Source organism: Oryza glaberrima, chromosome 1 (assembly GCF_000147395.1).
Source record: "Oryza glaberrima chromosome 1, OglaRS2, whole genome shotgun sequence".
Taxonomy (NCBI): Eukaryota; Viridiplantae; Streptophyta; class Magnoliopsida; order Poales; family Poaceae; genus Oryza; species Oryza glaberrima.
Genome location: NC_068326.1, coordinates 4,597,666 through 4,609,994, shown reverse-complemented (window position 1 = coordinate 4,609,994; position 12,329 = coordinate 4,597,666). Strand labels below are relative to the sequence as shown.

Genomic DNA, 12,329 nt, shown 5'->3' with positions numbered 1-12,329 from the left:
CACAATGTAAGTCATTTTAGCATTTCCATCAATATAAATGTGGAAAATGCTAAAATGACTTACATTGTGAAACGGAGGAAGTAGGATTTTATGCAAAAACGTAAGGTTAGCTGAAATTTGCTCTTTTTTTTTTTTAAATTCGGTCGAGTTGGATGGGCCACGAGAGTAAGGCCATAGTCTTTCTTAGACGGTCCTGACTCGAGGCCCATATATATGCTGGGCCCAAGAGGGCACATCTCGGCCCAACTCACGCCGCGCCGCCGCCTCGGCAACCCGCGCCCAACCCACACTTCTTCTCGGGCGCTCGCGCTCCCGGTCCCGGCGGCGATGGCGGCCGAGGCGGTTGGGGGTGGCGAGCAGAGCATGCCGGAGTTCTGGCCCGAGGGGAGTGGCATTCTGCCGATGGATGAACGGCCTCCTCCACCCGCGCTTCGTCTTCCCCGAGGCCGCCGCGATGGCGGGCTCTCGGGCTGGCTCCGCTCAAGGTATAATCCGCCGCGAACACCCTAGGGTTTTTTCTGGTGGCTCGGTTGCGGGATCTACCGCGCGTTTGGGTGCTCGGAGATTCCGATGGGTGCGCGCGCGCGCGCGCGCTTCGCGTTCCGATCGATCGTTGATTGGATCAATGTGATGTGGTGCCTGTCGCGTGATTTGAGTTCTAGACAGTAGATTGATGCATTAATTCGTTTCTGTACTTCTCTAAAATTTGGGGATGTGATTAGTAGGTTCTCTGAAATTTGGGGACCTGATTAGTAGGTTACGCTGTAACCTTCACAGGATGCTATCGGACCAAAGTAATTAGAGACTTTCCCTAGGGTGTTTGGGTGTTGGATTGGAGATGTTTAGAGTGGAGACTGGACAATCTACGTTGCAGGAGTTCTTCTGGTGCTACACACATTTTGCATCCACTCGTTTAAGCTTATGCTTTAGGAAATGTGCTGCTCTGACCCGGCACACACGTTGCATTTGGAAATGTGCTACTCTATACTGAACTGCGGAATTAATTCCTCACCATGGGCTTTTTTTGGGATACAGACTGCATTGCATTGAGAAACGCCATTATGCCAATGAAAATTTCTCCATGTGCTTCCTATACTGGTTCACATAGCATAGCGTTCGAAACAATTGTGGCCCCCATCTTCTTGTTCTGCAGAGCATCTGCTGCTGCTTACTTTGTCCCACTAACAATACATTATGGAGGTTATTTTGCTCTATATCATGCAAAATCAGTACAGATTTGCCATCCACATATGGCAAATTAGTAGTCCTACTACTACCAGTTACATGACATTTGCCATCCGCATTATAATGAGCTACGATGGATAGTCGTATAGCTCTCATGGCCAACACTAATTTTGGTCTTTGCCTTTGAGCAGTAAACAGAAAACCAAAAACTGAGATTTATTGGGTTCATCGGTTCAAACCAAAGTAATGTGTTCCCGAGTTGGAGTTGGATAAGGTGGCAATGTGCCTGGATCGTGCAGAGATCCTCCCAAGCTAATGTATATAGATGAAATGCTTACCGCATCACATGCTCACAAATGAATGGACAAGGGATGCAAGCCTAAACTCAGGATATATATTTGGATGCTGTAGGAGCAACTTTTCATAATAAACGTACACTGTAATATTATTGTTGGGACCAAAGCATATGTAGTTAAAGCAATAAACTTCTAGAAGCTGGCTTGGCTAAGTAGGCATGTAAGCGGGTTCTTTTTTAATACACCACTGTAGTACTGTACGCAAATTCCTGTTAATTTAGAGCCACTCCTATTGACCAAAAGGTGGCAGTTGCTCAAGGTCACCACCACTCTAAGCAAGCAACTTTCTTCCTTCTATACGATTATCTTGGTAACAGATGGACCAATTGTTCCTCTCTGACTGTCATTTTCATATAGTTTACCATTCAAGCGACAAGTGGAAAGTATCTTTTTTTTTTTTTGTGTAATGAGATCCTTCCATGATGTATAATCTGCGAGTAGAAAATGAAGCAAAGTGACGATGTCTAATAGGTGTCGATCGAGCAACGACAAAACTCCCTAATCTTCAAAGCTTCGATAGTAAGAATGCTCATGAAGTCTGGAGTTCTTTTGAGAACGACCCATCTCTCTCTCTCCCGGGGGTTGGTGTGTCAGTGTGTGTGTGTGTGTGTTTATTTTTTTTGGTAGTGGAGGCCTGGAGGGGCTTATGGGGTTAGCCTACCACTTTTTACCTATGGAAGATTGAGGCATAAATTAGTGAATTACAGAGTGTTGACGTGGACCTACCGTGCCCTGAAATCTGTTACCGGCTTACCTCACTCGCTGATTGGTTAACGAATTTTCAGTTCTTCCCTTAGGAATTAGGATGACCCTGGGATTTTGTTACCGCACTGCCTGATTGGTTAACTAATTTCCTCTCATGCATCATAATTGACCAGTACAGAATAGAGTAGTAGACTCCTTATTTTTTAGCAACTGACTTCCAAAACGCGCGCACATTTCTTCCTTTCCTTTTAGACGGATTGGAGGCAGGGCAAGAGTTTTGCCATCTGGTTGGAATATTGTTTTTCCCCATGGTCTATTCAATGTAATACTATCGACTAGTCTATGTGAAATTGCATCTATATATGGTGGACTGACACAATATGACTTCTCTATGTCTCGTTAAACCAGTATAATACATGTAGGTCAAGGAGAGAATACCAATGCTTTAGGATTATGACTTGCTTACTATTCTCAAGTAAGCAGTATTATGAAATTTACTTGTTTGGTGGAATTCCCGTTTCGTGGAAATATCAGGAGCCAATGGAGTTGCTATCCCAGGTAAGGGCCATAACTTTATTTTACACTGCATACTTTCCAGTTTTCACAACAGTTTACTGATTGAAAGGAGACTACTAATGTGCTGTAACTTTCAATGGAAGATGTTCATCTTACGCCGTATATGATGATATCAACATTGTATTGCATATGACGGCAGTGCATGATGAAGAAGAGTCTCTGGTCAATCTTGTCCACCCCTTTAGTTGTGTATTTTCCACAGATGAGAAGGGTATTTCACATAGCTCGAGAGCTAAGAATCCAACGTCCAGGTATGTAGAGTTTGATCGTTCTGCTCTGCATTCTTGTCCTTGCTAACCCAGTAATCCTTCTGGTCAGCTGTTGCAGGCTCCGGTTTATGGTGGCAGGACACTCGCAGTGCAGGGGGGACATGGATCAGGATTAGGCCTTCATTTTCCTTGGACCTTTGAACAGTCGTCAGTTCAGCTTCTGCTTCCCCGCCAAAATTCATGCATCGAGACAGTTCCTGGTAAGTTCCTTTCTGCGCACCTTTTTTTTTCTAATGTTGCACCGTTGGGAGTTCGAGGGGATTAAGATATTGCAAATGTAAACCTAGGTCAAGTCGTCAAAACACTATGGTCGGGATCTTGTAGGGTGATGTGTATGAAACGTTAAAATAGTGGTCTGGTCTAATCGCATCGCATTGCCGGTTGGTTGCAAATCTTAACTAGTAAGGGACGCGGAAAGATTCCGTCCTTCTTTAAAATAATAAAACCACTTGCTGACTTGCTACTTTGGGATTACTATATACTAATTTATCACCTTAAGCTAATCTTATTTACTTTGGGGGCAGCTTAGCTGATTTCCTAATAAAATTGATCACCTGATACAGACGGCACGAAGGATGAGGTCATCCTTCTCTGCAGTGAGCATTTGACGGTCGTTACGTTGCTATAGCAAAGAAGATAAATTATTAATTGGAAGACGGGTCTGTTACTGCACCATTAAAAATATTAACATGGTAGGCAAGGCGTCTGCTGAAAATATAAAAATCGTGGAATACAAGTCTCTAACGCATCTGTCCTTTTAAAAAGATATGGTTGGAGAGAGATTCTATCATACATGTATACAAGAGTATTGTAGGTAAATCAAACACGACACGCATTCTGGCCACTAGCTAGAGCAGCAAATCCTTCTTGATTGCTCACGGGCATGGCAGCTATAATTCCTTGTATTAACATGAATTATTTCATATCAATTGCTGATTCATCTACTCAACTACTCAGCTATCACTGCTGAGTACTCCATTAAGAAAAAAACTTAATTTAGATAGAGATATGACCCATCCTAATATAATGAATATGGATAACAAACAATGTTCAGATTTATTGTATTAGGATGTGTTACATCCTCGTTCAGATTAACTTTTTTTTTTGGGAGGTGAGAGTTGTTTGGAATCATGATTAGTGCTCAAACACATCTTAATCAGGGCAGGTGGTGATGATGATTTAAGTTATACTCATGCTCACTTCGCTCTCTGTAGAATGTCTTGCTCAATTGTCTGCTTAGCTGACGTGAGCTAGCGAGAGCGATCGAGCGGATATATGACGCGATACATATAATATGCTATTTTTTAGAATTACATTTCCCCAATCGGAATCACTATGTTCTTTTTTCACATTGCAATCTCTTTCACCGTGATGATTCTTGCGAGACTTACAAAATCCTATCCGGTTCCCTAGTCTGCTAACTTTGTGGTTGGCATATGCATTGAGTGACGAGTTGGATGTGACTATATTTGAATTAAAGAGGAAATGTGAAATCACGACATAAAATCGGGTACACACTGCTACGGGAAAGCTAATTATTGTAGGTGCGAAGCCGATTAGTGTCGTTTATGCAGCAAGTCATATGACTTTTGGCATGAAATGAGAATAAAGGCACGCGCGCGTAGTTTCTAGGATTTGAATCCATGAGCTCTTTTCACGCGAAGACTATCTACTGTTTCACCTATATATATCAATGTTAGTAGCATTCACATATACCCTAAGAAAAAGAAATTGTTTTTTACGGAGTATTTTCCTTTTGAAACTTTATTTTGTTAGAAATTTTATGAATATTTAGTTTATTTAATGATAAATTGCAAAGTATAATTCCGTTTCACCATCTAAATATTTTTTTACTTATTAACCTTGTCTGAAGGTCAAACGACTTGACGATTACTTGAGCATCTAAACTTTTTAAGTTAAAAAAGTTGTCCACTACAAAATTATAAAATTATAGATCTGGTCAACAGTTACATGCTTTCATCCAAAATTGGTCTATGAAATTTATAATTTATTAAGACAAGGGTGATTTTATCATCTTAATGTGATACCGAGGTGTCATGTTTTCTAGTAGTAGTATAAAATTTAGTATTTCATGTACTAGGTAATTCGAGGTTCCAAAACTTTTATGTAAAATTTTAGTTCCTACAATTATTGTCTCAATAACAGTAAAATCTCTAATTAAGACAAGCATACCAATACACACGCATCAAGGTTGACTCATAACAAGGATCTAATTGTGGAATCTATGCAATACCCCCTCCGTTCCAGAAAGAATCAACTTAAAACTCCCTCTGTTTCAGAAAGAATCAACTTAGAAATATATGGGACACTACCACAAATTCGTTGTATTAGGTAGTGTTCCATCCACTTCAGGATGATTCTTTCTGGGATGGAGGGAGTAGAGCTCTAGGTGTTGGATATGAACATCCCAATCCAGTGTTGGTAAAGCTATTGTTGTAGTTGTAGGAGTAGTACTCTAGGCTAACTTATTGCACCAAAACAAGAGGGGAGGAGGCCAACGAGTGCAGAAACCGTATTGTGTGAACGTTTGTGTGATTCGATTCATGCAAACAGATCGGGAATGTGGGCGGGTCACGCGGTAGGGTTAGCACATGCTGTGTAGCTCCATCTTAGTAACTACTTCATTCATCTCAAAATATAACAATTTTTAAACTTCAGATGTTCGAAAATATAACCACTTATCCATCAACATTCTCTTCCTTTCAATTTCTGCTACTTCCACTTCTCATCCAATCATAATATTCTTCCATTTAATTTTACCTTTTTTTAAATAAATATGTTTGTCTTTCAAAAATCTTATATTCTGGGATGGATGAATTAGTTTGTTTGAGTGGGGCCATGTGGGATTTTTTCAAGATCGTTTTGCCCATGGTACACGCATGTTTCCACATATACTTCCTCCGTTTCAATTCTAGCATTTCTCACATTTATATTGATATTAATGAATCTAGATAGGTATATATGGATAGATTTATTAGCATCAATATGAATGTGGAAAATGCTAGAATAATTTACATTGTGAAACGGAGGGAGTAGAATATTCTTTATTAGATGAAATCATAATATAACTTCTATTTGCTGAGTTGTTTCATCATATTAACAGTCTTACAATTTTTTTTTAAAATTCCACTAGAATATTTTTAATTACTGTAGAAACTTTCATCGTACATTTTTTTTTCATGTAGAAAGTTTGAGCATAAATTTTTATTTTGTAGAAAGTTTATGAGTAGAGAGTTTTAGTTTTTTTTAGCGTCTATAGATCGGGTTCCATTGCTAATCTCCCAATCACCTAGGGCAAAGGCTAGCACGCATTACGTAATTAGTGCGCCACTGAATAACTACCATATAACTAGGGTGTATTTATTCAGAATTATCGTCTCCATGCGCAGATTGAAAAATCAGCATGCCACCATTGGAGCGTGAATACCTTTTGTTCAATATTTTTTGTCCAATTTTTTAAACTCTCCATTTAGATAAAAGCCTATTATATTAAAATTCTCTACACACAAACTTTCTACAAAAGAAAAGTTTATATTCATAAACTTTCCATAGGGAAATAATTTTATTAGGAGACTTTCTGCAGTAGCTAAAGAAGTGATGGGGTTTAAAAAAAAAATCAAAAATTGTAAGATATGATGGCTTGGATATGTTCATTTCATGAGCTAATCGGCGTGTTATGAGCTAAAATTTATCCCATATACATATTTATAGAGTACTATTGTCTGTCGTAATAATTCTAAGAGACATGCATCAAAGTAATATCAGATTTCATGAAAACACATTAATCTCAGCTAAGATTCTTAAAAATTATTGTGGCTATGGATAGGAGAATATACTATTGTAGTCGTGTACGAACCTAGCTAGGCCCTAACGACTAAGGCCTTGTTTAGTTCGCGAAATAAAATTTTTTTGGGTGTCACATCCAACGTTTGACCGGATGTCGGAAGAGGTTTTCGGGCACGAATGAAAAAACTAATTTCATAACTCGCCTAGAAACGGCGAGACGAATCTTTTGAGCCTAATTTATCTGTCATTAGCACATGTGGGTTACTGTAGCACTTATGGCTAATCATGGACTAATTAGGTTCAAAAGATTCGTCTCTAAATTTCCCCCCTAACTGTGCAATTAGTTTTTCATTTTATCTATATTTAATGCTCAATGCATGTGTCCAAAATTTGATGTGATGTTTTTGAGAAAAAAATTTTTTGGCACTAAACAAGGCCTAACGTACATACCACGGTGGTTTTCAAAACATCTGTCAGTGCGCCCTATCATCATCATTTATACGTACCATTCGTGCTGAAATTTCAACGTACCCCAATAAGTGTACATATAATTCAAGTAAATACTGCTCCCATGTTACGACCGCAGCTATCATACTACCAATTACTACTTCGTTTTGACTGCACCCGGCCAACTGCACGAACGGCATGTACGTAGGTCGTCGGTGAGTGAGACAACACGCATGCATGAAGCCTCGTCGAAACTTGCAGCAGCGGTATGTGTCGGTTATTAATTAGCTCGGTGTCGCCGGAGCTACTAGCTCGCTAGCTAGCTTGCTATATATAGCGCTCGGCGGTTGCGCAGCGGCGCTGACAAAAGGTGTCGCCGGCGACGACCTTTCATTGCATGCCACGGTGCCGTCCTTGGCTGTCCCGGCCTCTTACCTTGATCCCGTCATCGTTAATGGCGGACCTAGAAAAAAATTGAGAGACCAAACAATCATAACTAAATGGCCCTTTTTAACACGGCTTCAGATTCAAAGTTTTTTTTAAGCTGTATATATATATTCGTAGCTCCACAAATCCATAGATCTAAATTCGTTATTATGTTGATAACATTTAGATCAATCAGTTTGTTTCCATTTTAAATAAGATAAAAATTTTAAACGGCTATACTTTAACATACAAACATTAAATCCAGCGCAAATTTAAGATGTGGAGTTGTATCAAACATGATGTATAAACAATATTTATAATTTTTTTTATTTTTTAATTATATATAATTTTGATGAATAATTCACATGAGCCTAGATGGACTACGGGAAAATTGAGACTACGCTATTGTGAAAAGTGGGTTTTGTTAAAATACCATTCTGTAGATGAGCAAACTAACATAGTAAGAAAACAAGTTGTGTAAGAAGTCCAAGGGTATTTTCATGAGAGAATGCATTCCAGCAATGGCACACGGTTTGAGAGTGGCAATTCAACGAAACCAATTTGCCGAATGGCGTTGTGGCAAAACCCACCTTTGATAATGACATAATCTCAATTTTCTCTCGCTAACACTGCATCACCTAGCATAACATGAACAATGTCATGACTTAAATAACTTGGGCCCAATTCCTTTATAGGGATGAAACTGACCTAATGAAAAAAACATTTGAGGACATAAATGAATAAAATTAATATTAGAAAGCAGTAAAGTTAATTTTAATAGATTTCTAAAGAAAATGTTGGTGATTTGTTTTTCAAAAGTTACATCTTGCCTCTTCGAAATTCTGGATGAAAACAAGATAATGCTAACATGGTCGGAAAAAGGGAAAAGAAAGCAGGTATGATCAGAATATTCTGTAGCATTTTCACCACTATCTGTGAGAGTCCATAATCTGTAAGTTGAATAGACCACTAAGAGTATATTTTAAAAGTATGCGGTTATTTAAGTTAAAATCGTCATTTGCTGTAATTTTAGCTATACATTTTAAAGGATGCAACCAGAACAAGCAAATTTATTAGAAAGCTATATATTTTTTACTAACAAAAACTACAATTTTTAACTCCCTGTTGTAGCATAACCGTGCGTTGCATGTTGATTTGATCATATGAAGATTAAAATTTTCTCTTTGCCCCTATGACTGGAAATGGGTTGGTAGTAGGACTTTTATGAAAAACAAAGCACGAGGTCATTTTGTGAATTTCTTTTTTCTGATTTTCTTGGGTGGGGGCTTGCGTTGCGGGCACAAGGAGGCAAGTAGGATTAGATAATCTAGTAAGTACATGTCTGACACATGGGCCCAAACTATAATGATATGTCTTCTCTGTTTTAAAATTAAATACATAACCTAAAATAACGAATTTGAATAACGAAAAAAGGTCCGAAGGACTCGTAATATAGAACAAGGGAGTAAAGGAACTGTCGCCGTTACGTATTTCTCAAATTTCAACTCCTGAAGATTCATGGATGCGATCGTGTATACGTACGAACGTCGCTGAGGATTTTTACAGTGGTGTAGAATTCCTTTACCAGTCTGACATCACGGTCCTTTACTTTTCAGAGTATAATATTTGTGTCTGCTAATTATGGCTGACGATGCACGTTATCGTACGACAACTAATTATAATAGTCAACTTGCACGCTTGATTCTTAATGTTGACCTGAAGTCACTAACTTCAGAAGTGCCACGTTTATTAGCCCTCCATCATTATCGGTCATCATGCAGACTTTTCCGCGGCTCGCAGGATAGTCAGCAGAGCAGAGTGAATTAATTAACTGAAGTGTCAAGACTAATTAATCAAGCTGTCAAGAACAGTGCATGTCCACATATGCCAGCTGAATCAATTGCTACTAGTATGAAATATGTGTAAGGTTTTCCATTATCTTAAGAGAGAAAAATGTACAATCATGCTGTCAACAATGTGCTTGCATGCATGCATGCTATTTTGCACTGATGGCATCTCCCTTTTTCTTCTTTTTTTTTTTTCTGATCACTGAGATGTGAGACAGATTTGTCCTTTAACTTCTTTAGTAGAATGCTTTTTTATTAATTAATTACACCTTGAGCTGTAATGTTAGGTTTGCACGAGGCGGGCGGCCGCCGGAGCCGGCGCTGGTGCTCATCGCCACGAGGCTGGCGCCGTCGCCGATCTGCTCTCTCAGGCACTGCAGCGTCCGGAGCACAACGTCCGTCGTGCTCATGCCTCCGCCGCCTCCGCCGCCGCGCAAGTCTACGTTGAGCGTGCAGGTCTCTTGATCTCCTCCCGCCGCCGCCGCCGCATCCGCCGCTCCGGGGCCGCTGCCGCTCGTCGTCACCTCGATCTCTACTAGGTCCTTTCGCTTCGTCTCATCGCCGGCTTCCGGCGCTGGCGCCGCCGCCGTCTCGCCTTTGTCGTTCTTGGCGGCGGCGGCGGGGCGGCTGGCTAGCCTCGCCTCCAGATCCCGGTTCTTCTCCTCCAGCTCTGACAGCTTTGACTCGAGAGATTTTACGTACTCTCTTGCTCTGATCAGTATCGATGTCTTGTCTTTCTGCCATTAAAAAGGAAGAAATGATTGAAGCAAATATTACTAGTCAAGATCACTAATCAAAAGAACAAAATGTTCATGAATGATCATGCATGTGTATACGTACAAATGTACGTATTGTTACGTGTATGTATGTATACCTTAGAGCCGGGAGGGAGGACGGCCTTGAGGGCGACGAAGCTGTCGTTGAGCTTCTCCCGCCGCTTCCGCTCCGAGATCATGTGCTGCAGCTGGTTGCCGGACGGCGGCGCCTCGGCCGCCGACGCCGACGCGGCGGCGGCCGCCGCCTGCTGGTAGTAGTACTGGCGGTTGTACGTCGCCGCCACGTGCATCTTGGTGAGCACCGACATGGCCGTCTTGAACATCCTCTGCCCGCACCTTCCCGGCTTGGGCAGCCTCCTCGGGCGGAGGTGCCGCGCGTACCGCCTGAACGCGCCGCCGGTCGCCGGCGTAGTAGTCGCCGGCAACTCTGGCGCCGGCGGCGGCGGCGAGAGGACGGTGGTGTATTGGCCGTGCTGCGGCTCGTAGGGCGGCAAGGGTAGTGGCAACGGCGCCTGCGAGGAGACCTCCTGGTAATGGAACCCCGCCGCCGCCGCGGACGGCGCCGGCGGTCCGAGGAAGTGCGTCGTCGCCGCCGCCGAGCTCTCAGGGCTGCACGAGACGGAGGCGGAGCGGAAGGAGGCGGAGGAGGACGTCGGCGAGGAGTACTGGAAGCTGCCGGCGCCGGCGTGGTGGTGCGCCGACGAGGAAGCCATGAGGAGGTCGTCCACCATGGAGGCGCCGTCGTACACCGCCGACTCGTCATCCATCCCCATCTGCATGCTGATCTGCATGCCGTAATAAAACGCGACACCTACCAAATTAAATCCTAAAATTTCTTTGATTTTATGCATTGTTTCTTGATCGAATAAATTGCAAATCAAGCTTGCCTGGTTGAGGTGGTGCTCAATCTGCGAGCCGACCAGCTGTTGCTGCTGCTGATACTCTACTGGGCTGCAGCTGCAAACACGAAGTAGCTAATTAACTAACTGATCAGCCAAACCACTCAAGAACAGAGACGACTAATTTACAGATGGTATTATCGTCGTCGTCGCGATCAATCGATCGATCGTGTCACGGTGATCATCAAGATGTTTGAACACCTACCTGGCAGCGTAGCCGCACATGAAGCCGTTGTTGCCGGCGGTGGCGTTAGCGTTGGCGTAGCCATGGATCCAGCTGCTGCAATCCTCCATGATCTGCTCGTTAATTATACCACTTCACCAGGTCAATCAGTTTGCTCAAGCTAGCTCGATTGGTCGAACGATCTATCTATCTATCTATATATGTGTAAATTAATTCGATCAGCACAGCATATTACTGCATGAGGTTGATGCTGCTCATCACTAGTAGTAGCTAGTTAAGATGGAGCAGGATGCTACATGTATGTGTATATATAGTTAGAGATGCAAGAGTGGTAGCTAGGCAGTGAGCACATATCTGCGTATTTATAGCCAATGAAAGCCGCAGCAGCGGGGAGCAACAGATCAGTCGATCAATTGACCACACAATGACTTGTACTTAGCTTTTGCCAACTAATTAATCCACGTGCTAATTAAGTTCGAAATTTCCGGCCGGATCGGATCAGCGTGCAGATCAACTAGCATGATGACTGTGATGAGTGAGAGTAGATTAATGGCAAATTGGGAGATGTTCCTTTTTTCCCCCTCGAAGGAACATATCGATCCCATCGTTTCTTGTAAGCCACCAAAATAACTTAAAAATATAATTTTTTATAAGATATATTAATATGAGATATATTACTTTACAAACATGAATACCAATTTGCATTGTAACAAAATGAATAAAAAACTCTACTAGTCTACGCATTTTCACAGTCATATTTATCATTTTACAATAACCTGAAGAGGTTGAAATTCTGAACATGCATATTTACAGAGTGATACATATCGTATATTAATCTATCCCGTGAAAAGA

General features: G+C 41.6%; 2 protein-coding genes across 10 annotated transcripts; one reads left to right on the top strand and one right to left on the bottom strand.

Moving 5' to 3' along the window:
• The first annotated feature begins 259 nt into the window (after positions 1-259).
• LOC127760158 (uncharacterized) lies at positions 260-10,030 on the top strand. Of its 9 annotated transcripts, none has more exons than XM_052284378.1 (5): positions 260-485; positions 2,669-2,804; positions 2,906-3,073; positions 3,170-3,291; positions 3,655-6,032. In XM_052284378.1, exons 2-5 carry the CDS (start codon positions 2,734-2,736, stop codon positions 3,717-3,719), a joined length of 426 nt encoding a protein of 141 aa, XP_052140338.1. In that variant the 5' UTR covers positions 260-485; positions 2,669-2,733; the 3' UTR covers positions 3,720-6,032. The 9 variants fall into 9 exon arrangements, 3 of the variants coding, with proteins under 3 accessions (XP_052140338.1, XP_052140337.1, XP_052140336.1); XR_008015049.1 differs by lacking the exon at positions 3,655-6,032 and adding an exon at positions 9,553-9,675 and having other exon boundaries at positions 261-485; positions 2,962-3,073; positions 3,141-3,291; XR_008015050.1 differs by lacking the exon at positions 3,655-6,032 and adding an exon at positions 9,572-9,674 and having other exon boundaries at positions 261-485; positions 2,962-3,073; positions 3,141-3,291.
• LOC127760157 (transcription factor MYC2-like) lies at positions 9,845-12,078 on the bottom strand. The gene is made up of 4 exons (XM_052284375.1): positions 11,499-12,078; positions 11,282-11,351; positions 10,493-11,179; positions 9,845-10,355 (listed from the first exon to the last, which is right to left on the bottom strand). Exons 1-4 carry the CDS (start codon positions 11,585-11,587, stop codon positions 9,882-9,884), a joined length of 1,320 nt encoding a protein of 439 aa, XP_052140335.1. The 5' UTR covers positions 11,588-12,078; the 3' UTR covers positions 9,845-9,881.
• Positions 12,079-12,329: the final 251 nt, after the last annotated feature.